Source organism: Doryrhamphus excisus, chromosome 6, assembly GCF_030265055.1.
Source record: "Doryrhamphus excisus isolate RoL2022-K1 chromosome 6, RoL_Dexc_1.0, whole genome shotgun sequence".
Taxonomy (NCBI): domain Eukaryota; kingdom Metazoa; phylum Chordata; class Actinopteri; order Syngnathiformes; family Syngnathidae; genus Doryrhamphus; species Doryrhamphus excisus.
Window position 1 is genome coordinate 6,511,308 of NC_080471.1, and position 19,242 is coordinate 6,530,549.

The window sequence follows — 19,242 nt, forward strand, 5'->3', positions numbered from 1 at the left end:
AAGGTGCATTGAGGCAAATCCTTCAAAATAATCCTCTCTTTAATATCCTTTTGAACGCACAGAAAGGAGAAAGGTGTGTGTTCCTGTCTCACATGAGGATTGTGGATTGATGGGCAAAATTCCACAAAAGGGTGCAATTTGTCTTTAAAATGGTGAGTCTCAAAAACACAACCAAAACAAACAAACAAAAAAAAGGCTTACATGTGAGTCTCTCTCATGGAGGAAGGGGGATCACAGCCCACATATGCCCCACTGGTGAAAGAATAGTGAAGCAGCTCCCGAAAACATTGATCCTGGGGGGCAGAGAAACAACCTTGTATTGTGTGCCATTCATTACAACAATATTATTGCATAAATAGTGAATTTAAGATATTGTTTTGTCTCACCTTGATGAGAATGTGGGGGTTTCCGATGATCAGCAGCAAAGCTTTGGGGCGCGTGATGGCCACGTTGAAGCGTTTGGGGTTGGCCAGGAAGCCGAGGGCACTCTGCAAGTCGTCACTCTGGGCCAATTCATTTGAGCGCACCTACAGGATACATATGTAAAATGAGCTGTTCATAAAACCAAATTTCCATACATTTCCATACAAAGATAATGACATTCATGCTTTGACTGTTGCAATACTCGACCATAAAACTATTCATCCATCATCTTCTGCATATCTGAGGTCAGTTTGCAGGAGCAGCAGCCTAAGCAGGGAAGCAGACTCTTTCCCTGGCTATTTCGTCCCGCTCCCCCCAGTGGATCTTGAGGCGTTCCCTGGCCAGTTGAGACATACTATAGTTTGTCCAACGTGTCCTACCAGTCAGAGCTGCCCTAAAAACCTCTCCAGGGAGGCGTCCGGGGGCCATCCTGACCAGATGTCTGAGCCACCGCATCTGGCTCCTCTAAATAGGGAGGAACAGCGGTTCTACTAAGAGTTTCTCCCGAATGACAGAGTTTCTCACCTTATCTGTAAAGGAAGAGCTCAGACACCCTACGGAGAAAACTAATTTTGGCCGCTTGTACCCAGAATCTTGTCCTTTCTGTCACTACCCAAAGCTCATGACCATAGATGAGAGTTGGAAGGCACTAGAGCGACCGGTATATTGAGAGCTTTGCCTTTCAGCTCACACCCCCACCCCCCCCACACACACACACACAACAGACTGATGCTGAAGTCCCAAATCACTGCAGATGCCGCACCGCTTCACCTGTTGATCACACATTCCATCCTTCTCTCATTCACGGACAAGACCCAGCGGTACTCAAAAGGTACCTGACCGAACTTGTTTTTTCGCACTAGAATGCACAGAAAGGGGAAACAAATGGGTTCATGCTTTACATAAGGATAAGGGTCGCCACAGCAAATCAACAGCCTCCATCCAACCCTGTCTTCCGCATCTGTCTCTCTCACACCAACTATCCTCATGTCCTCCTTCACTACATCCATAAACCTCAAATCAAATCGGAATAATGTGTTAATAAATGGAATATAAGTAACTTATAAATAATGAGTAATAAGTAGGACTTTAAATAGAGGCATCTTAAGTCACAGACATTGAGAAGAAATACGTAGTTGTCCCTCACAACTTTGTGGTTTGAACATCACTCCCTTTTCAAAAATTAATAAATCCTTTGACCTGTTGTCATAGTGGAAAGTGGTATGGAAGTGGTACATTTTTTACTTCATATTTAGTCCTTAGTCCATGCTCAGTTTCAAAACCTGTTCGGTTTGGAATACATAAATTGGAGGCAAACTAGTTAGCTCTGAAGCGGCAGCCGTTTCTTTTGTGCCTGCAGGGACGCCTTTGCATTAAGAGTTGCACAATGCGCTGCAAACAAAGATAGCGATAAAATGCCTTTGCCTACCGTGGACATGATGATAACCAGGAACTCTTGACCTTGGAACTCCTCCACAGAGCCCACTTTAATGTCCGACAGGCCCACTTTAGCCAGAAGGATGCGGATCTTTTCGCACTAAAGGGAGAAAACCAATGACAGCATGTGGAATAACCTGTGGCAATGCTTTAATGAAACATACTAGTAATAAGTACAATACCAGTCAGAAATATGGCCATGCTTTCTCATGTTATTCAATGACATGGCTCGTCAAGAGTGGATGGGGACTGTATATTTATCTCAATGTGTATATTTATGGCAGTCTCTTATTAAAATACTACTAGAAGACAAAGGAAAATGTTGATTGATCAGGTGCTGTCTTACTTGTTTCCTGTAGGGAGCAATGATTCCTATCTCTGAGGTGTCCACAGGTTTGTAGGGTTTCTTGGCCAACTGGCAGCAGTAGACCATGACCTGCACGGCCTCCACTGGGTTGAACCATGACGGGTTGTTACCTTCCCTCATTTCTTTGCCCTGAAGGAGGGCATAGATGCCATGTGTGTACGTCGGTGCGCAAATCTTCACTTCATCTTTCATTCATATTATCAATTTATAATACAGATTAAATAAGCTTTGACATTCTCACCCTAATGCCGTGGAAGAGGAGAGGAAAGCCTTTTTTGGGCAGCGTTTTCCACTGGCAGAGAGAGTCTACCACAGGTCTCGGGGCTTTGACACACAGTTCTCCATGGTAGAAAAGTCTGGAGGGCATTGTCAGCAAGGCCTCATGGGAGCGGTAATTGTAAGTCAGCTTTGTCACCTGTGAAAGAGATACTTTCAGATACCTTCCAACTTAATCTTCACATTAGGGAGGAGGGCACCCACCAGCTTTGGGTTGTACCCCCACTCATGCCTGGCGTAAAGGGGATTGTCCATGAGCCTCTCCAGCAGAGACACTCCCAGGCCGAAAGCGGTGGCCGTCTTGGACTTCACAATGGGCCCCAGCTGGCAGGGGTCTCCAGCTAACACTAGCTGAGCCAGCAGGAAACGAAAAAAATCTGATCTATTACTTGGTAATGAATGGTTTGCTCCTCCGGTTTGTATGCCATTGTATGTATACCTGTCCGTCTCTCTCTGAGATGAGGCTAATGGGGATGAGAGACTCTGGTTCCATGGCTTGGCCTGCTTCATCCAGGAACACGTGAGTAAAATGCCCCACTCTGAGGAAAAACCTGAGAGTGAAGCAGGATGACAAAAAAAAAAGATGCTCATCTTTAGAGTAGACCTTACTGCAGGCCTAGATTGAAGAACATGCCGGCACTAGAGCAAGTGCTGACCACAATGCGGTGAAAACAGGCATGACTGATGTCTTCTCCTGCCCTTGAGTACTGTCTCAGCACCTCGGGGATGCACTGTGGGAAAACAATCACAAGACTCATAACAGGCACCATGCAAGACAAATGCATTGTCGACGTCCCTCAGTACCTTCTCTTGCCTGCAAGAAGCGTTGACGCGAGCCATGCTGGCAGCGTGCAAGTAGCCACTGTCGTGCAGACGAATGCAGATGAGGTCGGCCGCGCTGTTGGAGGGTGTGCACACCAGGACACGGCTGCTGGGAAGAAAGTGGTACATCTGCAAGTGGAAACAATTTTGGGCGTCACATATTGAAGGAGATACTGACAATACATGCTGTGCATCCATTTTGTATGCCACCTTTTATATACACATCATTTATTAGTGGGGGGGGGGGGACCTGCCATTAGCCTGTGTATTATAGCCCTCATTATCAGTAACGGCCCCAAAAATCCAATATCTGTAGGCTCTGGTCAGTTTATCAGCTTTGAGAGCACTATACATTTACTATCCAGCCATTATTGCCTGAATATCTGGCAACAAGTGAGAAGCAAAGTAACTGTGTCTTGCCTACAGTTAAGCTTGCTGGCAGTAGCATCATGGTCTGGGGCTTAACAAATGCTGCCAGGGTTGGGGTTCAATAAGGAAAACATTGTCTATATAAAACTTTCTTGCCTACAGTTAGGTGTTAGCATCATGGTCTGGGTCTGCACAAGTACTACTGACATTGGGGAGACATTGAGGACAACACTGACTAAATAGATGGCAACACAAGTGAGGAGCAAAATAACTTGTGCATACAATTAAGTATGGCGACTATTTTCTTCTTTCCCTTCATTCCTCTCCTTTCCAGGGCAAACCTCCACTCTTCTAGCATCTCCTCCACCTGTTCCCTACTCTCACTACAAATCACAACGTCATCTGCAATCATCATAGTCAATGGAGATTCTTGTATAAGCTCATCTGTCAGCCATTCCATCACCATAGCAAAGAAGGGGCTCAGAGCTGATCCCTGATGAAGTCACACCTCCAAAACATCTTACCGCTGTCTTACAGTCCTCATACATGTCCTGCACCACTTGAACATACTTCTCTGTCACTCCAGACTTCCTCATACAATACCACAGTTCCTGTCTATGTATCCTGTCATAGGCTTTCTCCACATCCAAAAAGACACATGAATTTATGGGGGTGTAGGCGCCTAAATTCGCTTTAAGTTATTTAAAATGTTGATAAAAGGTGATATAAGTTATATGTTGCTATTTACATTATTTACAAGTTAAAAGTTAATTCATCTCACTAAACACATGCATACGTGAATCATTTACGGTGTACTGTACATAATTGCTTGACCCGGAAGAAGCTGTTTGGTGAGGTAAACCGGAGTTGCATAGTGGAGTGGAGCCACACAGTTTTTCTGTGAAAGATGACTGTACTGTCATTTTGTGAAGCAGCGATCGGGCAGCATGGCAGTTTTCCAACATGAAAAAGTCCAAGATGAAGAGGCTTGGATATTATATAGATATTAATGGCTGTGTATACCCACATTTTATTTCTATAGCATTGACCCTATAAAAGATGTAATAAAATGCTTCCTAAAATGTGAGGAATGAGCTCACTTTTGTGACGCACACCAAGCCTTGATTTGTGATCACCTGCAGTATGGTCTCGATGAGTGTAATAGTCTTTCCAGTGCCGGGGGGTCCAAACAGCACATAAGGGGTGGGGCGACATTCTGCAGCCAAGATCCTCTTCACTGCCTCCCTCTGCAAAGGGTTGAGATCAGGGTTGAAGAAGTGTCCTGGGTTGGGGATGGCTTTGAGTGGAGTTGCACCATCTGGAAACAACAAAGTGTACATTTATTTGGGGTAGGATGCAAACTGAGGATGTCCTGAATTGTTGTTTTGCCGATAAGCTGATATTGTCCAACTGAATTTGTGATACTGATAGCAGCCGATACCAATACAGCATGTGTAACATGACATATCCCCTATGGGGGAAATTAACTAATCTAAACTCAGCTAATGGATATAGCCTCAGCAATTAGCTTGTCAACGTGGTTGTAAACATCTGAGAAATATTTGCCATTAGGCTTAGGCTGTAATATTTGTATTTATCAACAGAGTCGCCATTTACATTTTTATGTGCAGCAGTGGCTGAGCCAGTTTCATTGAAATGGCCAAGGTGAGACCACTACTCACATAGGGGTGGCGATATGGCGACACCTGAAATGTCTATATGGCCTTTGGCCACCATGGAGCTGCGCCACTTTGCAGCTTTCACTCTGTATTGGTTTGTACATCACAATACAAATTGCATGTACACAGTATCCTTCCATTTTCCTCCTCTCATCCGAGTTGGGGGTCAGCAGTCTCAGTAGGATAGACCAGACTCCTGGCCACTTCTTCCAGTTCCACGAGGAGGACACCAAGGCGTTCCCAGGCCAGCAGAGAGACATAATCCCTCCAGCGTGTCCCTAGGTCTGCCCTGGGGCCTTCTCCAGGCTGAGCATGCCCGGAACAGGGTGGAGTCTGGAAGTATTCGGACCGGATCCCCGCCAAGCCACCTCAATTGGATTCTCTGATGTGAAGGAGCAGCGTCTCTACTTGGACGGAAGGGAGGGGTTTGTATGCCTGAGTGATCCTAGGAGCTATATGCCCCCGGGGGCTTGCAGGTGAGCGCCCGGTGCTCAGGCCTTCTCCTATGTGGCCTGGCCAGACCCAGCGCAAAGAAGCCACATCCCCGTGGAATGTGGTTTTTAGAAGCAGGCGAGGGCGGGCACATGAACGACCTGGTCTTTGGCGGCCAAATCTGGCTCTTGATCACGTAAGCGACCGTGTAATACCACTTGTACAGGATCACTATATCCGGGCCGCAAGTCTGTGCACGAACAGATAGCCGAAGACATATACAGTATACAACCGTACTGTGTACACATACAGTAAGTGTACTTTACTATAGGGCAATTGTGCGTTTGTGTGTGTACCTTTGGTCTGTGTGGCCCTTGACTTCATGTCAACTGACATGTTGGAAAACGGTCCCTTTTCTTCTTCAGGGGCCTGCTGGTGAAAATGTTCCAACTCAGAAAACACACAAGCTTTTTAATACTCTCCTGATAATTTTAAGACCAACTAAAAAAAACTACAAGAATATATTTTGTACTGTGGGATGTTAAGGAGGTTCCAAGGTTCACAATGCAAAAAGATGGAATGGGACAGAGATAAAAAACAAGTAAGCAATTTATTGCAAACAAGCATTAACGTGAAACAGGCTGTTCATCAGCTGATTAAATGTTAAGACATGTTGGGTAACATAAGTAGGAAATGAACAAATATAGCAACTGATGTAAAAAAAAGAGGAGGTATAATTGAATAAGCTCAGCTATGCTTCTTCCTACTCTTTGTCAATATGTGGAATTGTAAATTGTGACGTATACTGAAGTGAAGATCACTATGGTTATCCCAGTATTCAAGTCGGGAAACAGAAGTGACTCAAATAATTACAGGCCGTCTTTTCCAAGGTGCTTGAAAAATGGGTTGCTATGCACTTCACAAAACATCTCAACTCAGGACCAACATGCTCACACCAATGCAATTTGGTTTTCGAGTGAATCTGTCAACTCAGTCTGCCATAACAATGTTCGTTGAAAAAGTGAAGACATCTTATTCAATAAAATGCAGTGTTAGTGCTGTATTTTGGGACCTGCAAAAAGCCTCACAAGGTTCTCCTACCTCAGTGGACACACTTCAATTTTTCAAGTTGACGGATAGAAAACAATGCACTGGAGCTAATGGGCTGCCATCATACCTTATGAATGTTGGGGTCCCTCAAGGAACCATCCTGGGGCCCATACTGTTTTGCTTCTACATCACCAACCTACCCCAAGCAAGTGGACTTTCAATTATATGCTGATGATGCAGGGACACTGACAAGTGCTAAGAGTCATGAGGTAGCTGCCCTTGTACTCTTGTCTGCTCTTGAACATATGCACAACTGGCTTTCATAAGCAAGGCCAGTCGCCCTGCACCATTACTGTTGGGATTGGATGCAGTATGTCTTCTTCAGAGATCCAGAGGGTTATGGAACAAAAACATCAAGTGGCAGACTCAAAAAAAAATGTCACCAGAGCCAGGGGATGCCATTGGATGTCCATCAAGACACAAGACCATCCTTGTCCCAAATAAAGGTTGTTACTGGTGCCGAGTGCAATCAAGGCCACAAAATTTGGAATTTGCACGAGGGCACCAAACATGGGACGTTGAAAGGTGGAAGAAAGTTTTATTCTCCAATGAGAATGAGATGTTGCAGGGGGCACCCCTGATGATGAAAGGCCCTCATCTGTGTGGTAATGACTGGCTTTTTCAACTGGACAATGTTGCACTTCACAATGTTGGCCTGACAAAAGACTTCTTCCAGAGGAATAAGCTCACTCTTTTGGACCATGCCATGTGTTCCCCTGATCTAAATCCCATTAAGAACATTTGGGAATGGATGGCAAGGGAAGTTTACAAAATTTACAGACAGTGGATGCCCTCTGTAAAGCCATTTTCACCACCTGGAGCAACACTCCCACTAGCGTCCTGGAAACACTGGCATCAAGCATGCACAAACCTATTTACCAGCTGATTAGCAAGAATGGCACAGCGAACAGCCTATTTCACTTTAATGCTTGTTTGCAATACATTTCCTACATTTTTTTCTACTTTTGTGTTCTGAAGCTCTACTTAGAACCTCTTTATGATCCGAGTGCAAATTGTAAATGTTCATCTGGTGTTAATGTTTTGATCAGGAGTGTGTACATATACACCTCATTTCCTTCCAGCGTTTTGTTAGGGTCATCATCTACCCACTTCACTGTCCACAGAGGCGACTGAGGTGTCACTCTAGAAGGAAAGAAAACTGCACAACAATGGGTTTACAATCAGAAAAATACAATAATAAAACGTAAAATAATTTATGAAGAAAATAAATAAACATGTGTATTTTTAGGGCTGTTAAAAAGAAGGGCAGGAACTCACTTATTTAATTAATTATGTTACTTTTTTTTGTGTAATTAATGCATCTGGCAAGCCATGCCTTTCTGTTATGACAACAGACAACAGCATAGTGTCACTCCCCTGCAGTCTGCTTCTCTTTTATAGCTTTATTCTGACCTGAAAACACCAACAGCAGTGCAATTCCAACACCATGTACAGTGTGTGTCTCCAATTCAAACACGTCTCTAGTCCGTTCAACCTCAGAATGGGAGTCCGAAAATCACAATAACCCATTTAATCTGTGTGCATACGTATGTGGTCTACATAAACAGAGAGACACACAAAACGCAGATATTCTTAGCACTCACTTCCTAACTCTCAATGCTGACGTATAATTTGATACATTTAAGTATACTTGGAAATCACAGAATGAGCTCAAAACTATTAAAGAAAATAGTGTTAGGCAAAGATTTTCATGTGTACTATTTTCTAGCTTGATTTAGTTTTCTGTTCATTTGGAGCTGTTAATACATAAACACATATTAAAGTGTCCTCAAGTACAACTTCCTCTGAATGTGGTTGTATTCATTTTTATCTTGTTTTGTCTCCTTCAATTTGAAAACAAAAGTAACAATTATTTAATCCCAATCAATGAATTAAATAATAAAATACACTCATACTTACCGTCTGCAAAGGACTTGGTTTGTTCTAGTGCGTGGTGGCAACGTCTCATGGTCAACCTGAGAAAAAGCACAAACCTTAATGCATGAACCTAAACAACCTCTTCCTGCCTGTTTGGAGGCAGGAAACAAGGAAATATTATGAGCTCCTTTTCATTTATTGTGTGATTAATGAATTAATTTATCATTGTGCCCAGTAGACATTTATTTTATGAACAAGAAATCCTGTCACATTTGAATCTCGCGAGATCTTGTGACACATGAGACACAGGTGAGATTTAAAAATGCAGAGTCATGAGTGACTGTGCACTTTCTCACCTGTTGTAGCAGAACTCCACATCAAGAGGCTCTCCAAGGTAGAAGCGCTGAAACTCCGACTTCACTTTGAGACTCACGTCCTCGTCGTTGATCTAGGCGTCAAATCGAGCATTATTAGAAACATTTATAGAGTGTTTACCTCAGGTTTTCATTACCTCGGCAACACAGCTAACATACTCCATGACCACGCCATTGCTCTGTGGACTCTTCAATATGATTTTGTCACCTGTAGAAATGGGCACACCTTGAGTAAAGATGTAAAAACACGTTTTTCTTTTCCTCTACAGTGGTGACTGGCCTATGTTGAGATTGGGCCTCCCCTCTGCCAAGCCAAGGACCTCTAAGTGAAGGTAGACGGCTCCTTTCCTGAGCAGAGAACCATAAATGGTGAACTCTGCCAGCTCCCTCTCGGCATGAAGCTCCTCCAACCACAGAAGAGTAGAGAAACGGGCCTGGGCATTGGAAGCTGACAGAACCTGAGAGCAAACATATATGGTTAAAAAGAAGTATTCTTAAGGAAATTGCCACTGGAATCACCTGACCTCTCCCAAGCAGGGCTGGACTACCAGGACATCTTTCTGTGCAGCCACACAGTCTCTCAATGACTGCGGCACGGCGTAGGAGGGGAGGAAGCATGGCAGTCGCCGTTTGGATAATCTTGAGGGGGGGAAGCAAATCGCATCATCATGTGATCAAGACTCAACTGGGGTATGCACGTGCATGTCATGTATTTACACTACAGATTCACATGTGGCCATTCTCATCTTCACAAGATATTTTTCTGAAACTGGGTTTCAGATGCTGTTTTCAATTATCGGGAATAGCGGAGTTTGACCGGTAGATTTTTCCGTTGCGCTGCATTTAGTTGCCATTTACTTTGGCGGTTGGGCATTCTTCTGTTCGTTCTGTTAGCATTAGCTTAACATTAAAGCTGTTGACAGTGAAACATTCACATTGGCTTTAAACGGTTAAGTAAGTCAGGCTTGTGAACTTGTGTAGAATTGTGGGTGGTATTTGGTATGTTTAAGTTAGTGTGGGTTTTCCCCGGTAGCTTCCTCAAAATGTTGCCCTCAGAATGTAGTATGTTCCTTCCATCATCGAATACATTCCATACCAATAAAGTATAAAAGTACACGACAGTGTACCAGTGTTTTTTGGTACTCTGGCACAGTGTACCAGTGTTATTATCCCTATAATACCTGAGTGTATCCTTAGGCGCAATAAGGGTGATCACATGAGAAGGGGCATCAGGTACAGGCGTGCCGTGGGCAGGACTATAGGGCTCTGAGGGACACAGCAGCTTCTCGTCTTCGCTGCGCACCGTGACCTCCAGGCACCTCCCGATGACAAAAGAGGAGAAGTGGAACAACAACAGCTCAGTGCAGCTTCCAAGGCTCCTGAGCACAAAATTTGACACATAAAATTTAGCACACTCGTAAGACAACATATGTTTTTAAGTGACATTAAAAGGGTCTTAAAACTTACTTTGCTTGGCATACCACAGCAACAGACCAACGCTCTCCTGGAGGAATATCCACCTCTTGTTCTTCTCCTCTCACACCAGGTGACGCATCCTTGCTGTCAGCCTGGTTGGCACCACCGCCTTGCTCTTCTGCAGACCGGGGATGCTCTTTGTGTCCCGTCTTGACTGGACTGAGAAAAAACTGTTCTTTCGAGTCCCAGCCAGCAAACTTGCAGGATTTCAGCCGTTGTGTCTCTGAGCCTTTGTTCCTATTCAGAAAGGAGAGGGAGAATAAAAATTGCCAAATGTTTCCATGACTTTTTTTTTCCCAAAGAAACTTTTGATGGATTCGTCTGTGCATCATGGCTCTTGATGCAACTCAGCAGTGCCACGCACCATTGATGCAGTAATTCATGCAAAAGGAGGCCCAACCAAGTATTGAGTGCATGGAAAGGAACATACTTCTCAGAATTTTGACATTTGTGTTTAAAATATCCTTGTTTTCATTGATCTAATTAAAATTTTCTGAGACACTGCATTTTGGGTTTTCATTATCTATAAAAGGAACAATCATCAAAATCTTAAATGTTTGAAATGTTTCACTCTATGTGTAATGAACTGTATAATATATGGGTTTCACATTCAAACGAGTGGAAAAAAAATATTGAACTTTATCATGAACATTTTTTGAGATGCACTGTATATAAAATCCAGTTTGATTTTGACATCCTTCCATATAAATGGGTTAAATTTTAAATTGGAGCTTCACTTTTTTTTGTTCACTCGTTATGGCTATTGGTTAGGTCTGGATATTCGTTTAATACCAAACTCAAGGCAAAAGTAAAAGATAAAGCAGCATCTGAAAATAGCTAAATCTACATATAACCAAAGATTAAGCTTCATTTTTGGGGTGAGTCCGCACGTGGTGATGTTTTCACCAAAAATCTTTAAGATTTAACACTCTTAATGCACTAAATAACAATCATTCCTAATTATTTCTTCTTCTTTGTCTCTTCTCTGCGTCCTTCTTGCACCATGATACATTAGGGCACACTCATATTCTTGAGTGTTAGGCACTTTTTCATTTTTATTCATGCACCCCCTATGACTATAGGCCCACCCCTGGGGCTACGCGTACCCCATTTTGGGAACCGAGGACTTACAGTATCCACAGCACCAGCTGTCTGTGCTCTCCAATCATCAAATCTCCAAACTGGCCATAGCAAGTCACATCCAGCCCTCCTTTGTTCTCCAATAAGTGCTCCATTTCAGCCATGGACCAGTGTGCCGGATCGGACTTCAAACTGCAACCAAATTAATCATGAAATGATGATCACTGGTAATATACATGCACAGTTGCATAATTGTACAGATGTCATGTGTTGTGCTTTTTCTTTGGCTTGTTTTGCAACTCTTATTCCAATAACAGATTGCATGCACGTTCTCTGCAGGGATGCACCAACCCACATTTTTCCCCACTTATGATCCAATCCCGATACCTGATCTGCATGCTTAGATACTGTATGCAAACACCAAAAACATATCAAGAAGTGTTTCTTCCTGATGACAAATTGTCCATAGGTATGAATGGTTTGTCTATATGTACCCTGTGATTGGCTGGCGACCAGTCCAGGGTGTACCCCGCCTCTGGACGAACACAGTGGAGAGGGTCTTGGTGAGTCGGTCAACAAAAATGTTGCCAATAAACAAGTTCCACTGAACAAACAGTTTGAACGTTCACCAGCATTCTGCAACAGCTTCTGTTCAACATTAGAAGCTCTGTTGTACATTAAGAGCACCGTAAATCTTCCTTGGCCTACGTCCATCCTCTACAAGTTTCCTTTTTTCGTCTGATCCTCCTACCTAACTAGACTCCTGCACATAGCTTAAAAAGAAAGGCAGGTGGAGGCTCCTACCCTTCCATGCACGGTGACATGCAGAGTGCCCTCCAGCGGTAGAAGGACTGGCTGCTCTCCACCATCACCAGGTTAACCAGGTGGCCACGTGCAGGCTTGTAGTGGGCGGGCAGCAGCAGGGAGTCCAGGGAGAAGAACACACTGTCCTCCACCACGCCGTTGTTGACATACACGCTGGTCACATACACCTGTGTCACATGTCATGCCCTGATTTATGGTGCTATATTTAAACAATACACAGTGGAATGATGGGTGTAACACAATAGATGAGGCATCCACCTGGTCAAGACGGCAATAACGTAAAGGGGCAACAGAATGAGCCTGTGTGGACCACTGGGTGGGGTTGATAAAATACGTGGCTTGGACCCAGTCGCCTGACATTGGCTCGTAACCTGAAGACATCACAACACATCAATACAGTACTCAATACGTAGTCTTTGGTGGCCCAAGGCTTTTGAGTAACTGTATGCTCCATATACCATTCGTACCTTCACAGAGACTGGCACGTGGGAAGTAAGTAGTTTGGTTGATGTAGCCGCCCTCTCTGTCACACGACGTGATGGTACCGATGAGAGGACGCAACTGAGCGCAGTCGTCCTCCAAGGATGTAACGCCTCCGGCTTCCCAGGCATCAAAACTCTTTGCCACCTAAAAAAAGGCAGGTCAAGGCATTGTAGTTTAAATTGACTATGCAGCATGGTAGAGGGTGCCAACTTTTGAACATGCCTCAAGTATTACAGTTTATCCAGCCTCTTCCTTCTCCAAGCCCTGCCCCAAATAACACTGAATACCACTAAATGTGGACATTTTTAAGCAAGGTCTCTGAATGTTTAATATGTTAACCAATAATTAGAATAACTCGGTACTCTACATCTTTCTTTCTTTTCACCATCTACTTCACCTTCTAATCTTGTTTCCTTTTTATCTTATATTATTTTTATTTTTTTCATATTGTATTGCATTTAATTTAAGTGTCCTTTTCTTCTGCAATTGAGCTACTGTAAGCAAGCAATTTCCCTTGTGGATCAATAAAGTCTAAAAGGTGTTGCTCTGCAGAATTTGCTAGCTGACTGTTTGATTAGAGGAGGGAAGTTTACTTTGCTCTCACTGACCCAGGGTAGGCTACGGCATCATCCAATCATAATCAAGTTTTGGTGTTTGCTGGCATTCTCGTGCATTTGGGAGTCCAGGGTGTACCTCACCCCTTGTCCAAAGTCAGCTGGGATAGGCTCAAGCATACCCGTGACCTAGTGAGCATAAGTAGGATTGAATATGGTTGGATGGGTGTTAAGAAATGTCATGGCTCGCAAGACATAGGTTCCCTACCCCTGCTTCAAAACTTGAAAGTGAATACACAAAGAGTATTGCAAAAAATACATTATATTTGTTGTATTCTATGTAAACATTTTACAGTGATTGCAGCTGGCAGGTATCACTTGATTGTATTTTGCGTGTTAGTGTAAGCAAGTGGGGATACTGTAGATGCACGCCAGTGGGGCTCACCCTGAGGGCTTTCCACCCGCCTTGTGCTCCATCTCTCACGGCTATGCAGGTCACCGCGTCCCCGGTTTTGAGTGGCACCCCGCCCAGCACCACGCCACTGGTGAAGTAGATGGCGTCGTCGATAAGGCCGTGGTCGAGGCCCAGCTCGGTCACCACGCCATCGCGAGCGTGACGAATGGTCTCAGTGTCTGGAAAGCCAAGGAGCGGGATGAACAGCCGCTTAAACTTGGAAGGAATGCTAGTTGCCAACCTGCCACACCGTGTAGAACGCCGTCGGCATCCACCTGAGCTGTTCTCCACAATGGTGAGAGCATTTTGGACAACAGGTACGTCACCGTTGAAAACATGGCTGCAAAGTTGATTCAAGCCTGTAAAAAAGAAAGAAAAACTGGTTGTTAAACAAATTTCTATACAGTATATGACACTCGCAGTTGTTTACAAAATGCTAAACGCTTGGTTGCACCTGTTAGCTACAATGACTGCTAATTAAGTTAATACCTGTTACGCTAAAGATGACGTTTGCTAAACGCTTAAATGATCTCAATAAACATTTCCGAACTATATTAGGACTAATATTGCTAATATACACCGGCGCTCTGAGCAATAACATAAGAAAAAAAGTGTTAATAACGCAAAGCTACCTTGCCCCCATTAGCTAATTGTATGCTACCTTAGCAGGAGCTTGAAAGATGGCGTACAACGTCAGGGAATTTCAAAATAAATGCAGCTTATCTATTGTGCGCGAGGGATTCTGTCCACGCAATATGAATCAGATGTTGACAATAAAGGGTCAATGTTGAATAATAGTCCAACGCAAAACTTTTCACAACTCTACTCCAATGCGGTGAGTCAACATAAAAGCAAGGGGAGGGGCTGCCGTCAATTTTGTCGCTAGATACGACGATGATCTGGTGACATTCCAAACCCCTTTGAAGACATATTTTCTCAAAAGCGACTAGCGACTTTTTTCTGGAGTTGTTAGGCAGTTTTTTGGTATTTGGGACTCAAAAGTTGAAGTACGCATTTTGTGTTCCAACTGCAACGCCGGGTGCTGTTGAGAGGTCCGCCCCGCCCAAATACGGTCACAAGCCGGCAGGAACCAATCAGCTTCCGATGCGCGAGGCCGGGAGGGCGGAGCTCGCACCAAGCCTAGTATACTGCCACCTTCTCAGTTGTTATTACATAAGCTCAACACAAGAGTGCGCTATTCACCAACCAGAATAAACGCAGCGGGTTTTTCTGAGTTTTCAATTGCAACGTGTAATGAATGTCTTCTGGAAATATTGCCCTTACTGTCTCGTGGCTTCACCTTCTTCCTGAGAACATGAGCAGGGAAGTGGGCCAAAGGGAGCTTATTACGATATATTCCTCAAACTCACACACACACTCCCACCATGTTTCTCCTCCCCCATGTCATGTATCAGCTGAAAAGTATGAAGTGTGCATTTGCACATATATGATGATATATGATGATGTCATTTCACACATGGATCACAGACACACACACACACACATTTCACAGGTTGGAACACCAAGGCTTGCAAATAGGTGTTCAGTACATTGGAAAAAATAGCATTATTTTCTACTTCATCAACTGAACCCATCACAATAGGAAAGTGGCAACGTTGCATTCTTTCATTTTCACTATGTGGCCATTTATGTGGCCATTGGGGGCGGGCGGGGGGGTTGTTGAACACACCAGGCACTTTTTTTGAATCAGCCACAATCTTTAGTGAGACATGAACTCACGCTGTGTGTCTCTCTTTTCTGTGCATTATAAAGATAAAAATTGACTGTTCATGACAACACATGGGACACACCTATTCCGCCTACTAAGCCTGCTCCTCCATCAAGGTTTTATGGTTTCATATTCATGCTGTAACCATGTAGTCACAGGTGAAAACATGTAATACTTATAGTATTTTGGTAAATTATATTGAGTGTTGACCACATTAAGTCAAATTAGGAGTTTAAGCCTTTCAAACTCATGGACCGGAGCTTCAGTATATGATAAAAGGTACTATATTCTGTAGGATATTGATTTACTTATCTGTGGATGAAATTTTATTTTATTGTAAATATAAAAGCAAATAATATAGATAACCACCCATCTGTCCATTATTTAAAAATGATATCAAAAAACGCAGATTTTCTCAAATATCGAGTGGATGTTGCTGGGTTTTTTTAAATATCAAGGATATTTAGGTATTTGTTGTGGTTTGACTTTCACAGCCTAAATGATGTATTTTGTAGTACGCTTGTACTTGCCAAGGTCCATGGCTTTGTCTTGAATCGATGTTAAAACAATGGGAACCAAAGTACAAAATCTGCTCTAACCTTTGGAATATTTTGGTAGAGAAGTGACTGAGGTATCAAATTAAAGTTCAAGTCAGCTTTTATCAGATAGAATCACAGATTTGATTTTACACATTTAAAAGTTTTGTGATATTAGTACACTGGTGTTCTCCCTGTGCATGTATGGGTTTTTTCCGGGTACTCCGGTTTCCTCCCACATTCCAAAAACATGCTAGGTTAATTGGCCACTCCAAATTGTCCATATATATGAATGTGAGTGTGAATGGTTGTTTGTCTATATTTGCCCTGTGATTGGCTCGTGACCAGTCCAGGGTGTACCCTGCCTCCCGTCTGAAGTCACCTGGGATAGGGTCCTGCACACCCCCGCGACCCTAATGAGGCTAAGCGGCATAGAAATTGGATGGAACGTACATGATACCCTCTGGAGGCACACAGAGCTCGGCTGGTTCCAACGTTTCTTACCGGAGCGCCACCTGGGCGACATGGCTTCCAGCGATACTTCAGGCTCAGGACCTTTGAGGACCTGCTAGCTCGGGTTAGGATTTCCAGGCAGGAAACCAACTAAAGATGTATACCAACTAGTATAGCGGTGTTTGTTGTGTCCAAATTAATATATAAGGCGCTGTCAATACGTTGTCTTGTTTAACAAGAACTACAACATTGGATTAGCATTGAAGCCACAGGCTTATGACGCTGGGTACAAATAAATCCAGAAAATTATTTGGAATAAAAGTGTAAATACACGTCACAAGATAAAGCAGCTCATCAAACATGTGGTTCAAGTTACAACACTGCTCCCAGATGGAGCCTAGTACAATGCTAACTTGTTAAGTGGGTAAAATTATTAAGTTTCATTAATGTTCATGTTAAAGGTTAAATAACTTAATTTGAATCTGAAAAAAAAACAATTTCTCTACCCATCAACTATATGTGGTTTCTTAAGTTTCTTTGCTTTATTTATTAGTGATTGATTTTCTTTATTCTTGATTTGTTTATTTTGTGTAGAAAAATAAAACTATATTTGAGAACAGTGGAATGTTTTCTCAGAACTTTTGTGGAAAACCAGAACCAAAGCACTGAAATAATGTAGGGTATAACAGAAGCAAAAGCATTGAGGACAGTTTTTTTTATTAGATTTTTTTCCGTTTTTTTTTTTAACCTGATGCAGCCCAGCCTCACCCAGACCCTAGCTCCGGTGGCCCCCAGATAAATTGAGTTTGAGACCCCTGGTCTCGAGAAAGTGCCACTAAGGAAAAGACAGGAAGCAAAACTGGAGGTACCAGAGATGAGGATACTGAGGTTCTTATTGGGAGTGAACAGGAACGAATCCATCAGAGGGAATTACATGTTAGAAGCCTTGGAGATAAACTCAGATAGGCCAGACTGAGATGGTTTGGACATGTCCAGAGGAGAGATAGTGAATACGTATATTGATAGAAGGATTCTTCCCAGGTAGGAGGCGTATACGCCTTCTTTGGTCTTCCTCTATAGAGGAAGACCAAAGAAGGGGTTTATGGATGTTGAGAGAGACAGATGCAGAAGACAGGGTTGGATGGAGGCGGTTGATTTGCTGTGGCGACCCCCTCAATGGAAACGCTGAAAGAGAAAGAAATAGAAATAACTTGTCAATTCAAGTTTAGATCACAGAAGAACTTGCAACATGCAGAGGAAGGTGAAACTACTACAGAATAACCTACAACTACAGTAGGCACGATCTAAACAGGTAACTTAGTAGTCATATACAACAACAGTACATCAAAGCACGGCCACAAAGTGAATAAAAGTCTGAGAAGATGAAATACACTCAATTGTCTGCAAAAAGGCCAATATCAGACATCCCTAATTACAACTTGAAAAAAATAAAATGTCTCTTCATACTTCAACTCTATGCTCCTAAAATGACTTTTTTCATAATATAAAAGTTGATTTGCATAAAATTGCGACTTTCTCATTACAACTTTTTTCTTTTTACATTTTCCAACTATTCCAACATTTTTCTTGTATGACTTTTTCCTCCTGAGACAACTCCTTTGTCCAAATATTCCATTTTTGCTATTTCGGTTTCTCGTTAGATGATATTTTAGAATGTGCAGCAGCCCACGAGGGCCTCCTTAATATTTATGTCATTTTTAGAATACAAATATCATGGAATATTACTCTAGTGGACGGACCGGAACCCAAAATGCAGAGGACAAGAGCGTTAGTACAAAAAGGTTTATTAACAAGGGCTGTCCCTGTAGGGTAAAAACCAAATAAACAATATACAAAAATACAACCAAGGGAGCAGTCCAAAGAAAACAAAAACGCAGTAGAGAAAAGGCTACTAGAAAAATGAGGCGAAAGGCTCAAGAACAAAAAACACCACTGACAGTATGTCAGTGGGCAGACAACAGTAACCAAAACTCACCAAGGCAGAAACCAGCAGGCAGATAGTCCCAAGACCGGGTACAAGCCAGAAAGCCAAGGAACAAAGGGTACTGCACATGGCCGAGCACGGAGGATGTGCAACAGGCTGACAGGGAACATTCAGGTTGCTTGATGGGCAATCTGGCGGTTTGCAGGTGGAAGCTAGGGAGTTTATGTAGTCCCAAGCTAATAGGGTTCAGGTGTGTAGGAGGACACGGCCTGCCGCCACTCAGGGTGCAATGAAAGAGAAGATCCGGCTGGCGGCAGCAGAGCGACACACAGATCATGACGCTAAAATGTCAAAACAATGCTGTTTTATTATAAACGTAGAAGGTTAACGAGCACAAAAGAAGAAACCAGCCATTAAATAGCTGAAAATAAAACTACGTGCATGGATAATACAAATCCTTCAATCGATGAGGCTGCTGTACTGCTTTTTCACCACTAGAGTTCAGTGTTGCCCCTCAATACAGCCTACCTTATCGACACT

At 43.1% G+C, this 19,242-nt stretch overlaps 1 protein-coding gene across 9 annotated transcripts in view; it reads right to left on the minus strand.

Annotated features, from left to right (window-relative positions):
* The window catches only part of mov10l1 (Mov10 like RISC complex RNA helicase 1), a 19,926-nt gene extending 4,836 nt beyond the window's left edge, over positions 1-15,090 (minus strand). For 3 of the 9 annotated variants that reach the window (XR_009130221.1, XM_058076494.1, XM_058076492.1), the window contains exons 1-26: positions 14,701-15,090; positions 14,281-14,398; positions 14,031-14,218; positions 13,016-13,175; positions 12,807-12,919; positions 12,528-12,715; positions 11,775-11,915; positions 10,635-10,880; positions 10,349-10,546; positions 9,692-9,806; positions 9,448-9,625; positions 9,305-9,375; positions 9,150-9,241; positions 8,836-8,891; positions 7,983-8,074; positions 6,162-6,237; positions 4,831-5,012; positions 3,308-3,454; positions 3,113-3,234; positions 2,943-3,042; positions 2,708-2,854; positions 2,469-2,642; positions 2,207-2,356; positions 1,853-1,960; positions 387-527; positions 202-293 (exon numbers count right to left, since the gene is read on the minus strand). Coding sequence is in view for 8 of the 9 variants with exons in the window: in XM_058076494.1 (XP_057932477.1) it covers positions 202-293; positions 387-527; positions 1,853-1,960; positions 2,207-2,356; positions 2,469-2,642; positions 2,708-2,854; positions 2,943-3,042; positions 3,113-3,234; positions 3,308-3,454; positions 4,831-5,012; positions 6,162-6,237; positions 7,983-8,074; positions 8,836-8,891; positions 9,150-9,241; positions 9,305-9,375; positions 9,448-9,625; positions 9,692-9,806; positions 10,349-10,546; positions 10,635-10,880; positions 11,775-11,915; positions 12,528-12,715; positions 12,807-12,919; positions 13,016-13,175; positions 14,031-14,218; positions 14,281-14,377 (3,374 nt within the window). In the remaining variant the exon portion in view is untranslated. Of the gene's footprint in view, positions 1-201; positions 294-386; positions 528-1,852; positions 1,961-2,206; positions 2,357-2,468; positions 2,643-2,707; positions 2,855-2,942; positions 3,043-3,112; positions 3,235-3,307; positions 3,455-4,830; positions 5,013-6,161; positions 6,238-7,982; positions 8,075-8,835; positions 8,892-9,149; positions 9,242-9,304; positions 9,376-9,447; positions 9,626-9,691; positions 9,807-10,348; positions 10,547-10,634; positions 10,881-11,774; positions 11,916-12,527; positions 12,716-12,806; positions 12,920-13,015; positions 13,176-14,030; positions 14,219-14,280; positions 14,405-14,528; positions 14,548-14,671 lie in introns of those variants that run through there. The other 6 variants (XM_058076497.1, XM_058076498.1, XM_058076493.1 and 3 more) reach the window with 6 other exon arrangements.
* Positions 15,091-19,242: the final 4,152 nt, after the last annotated feature.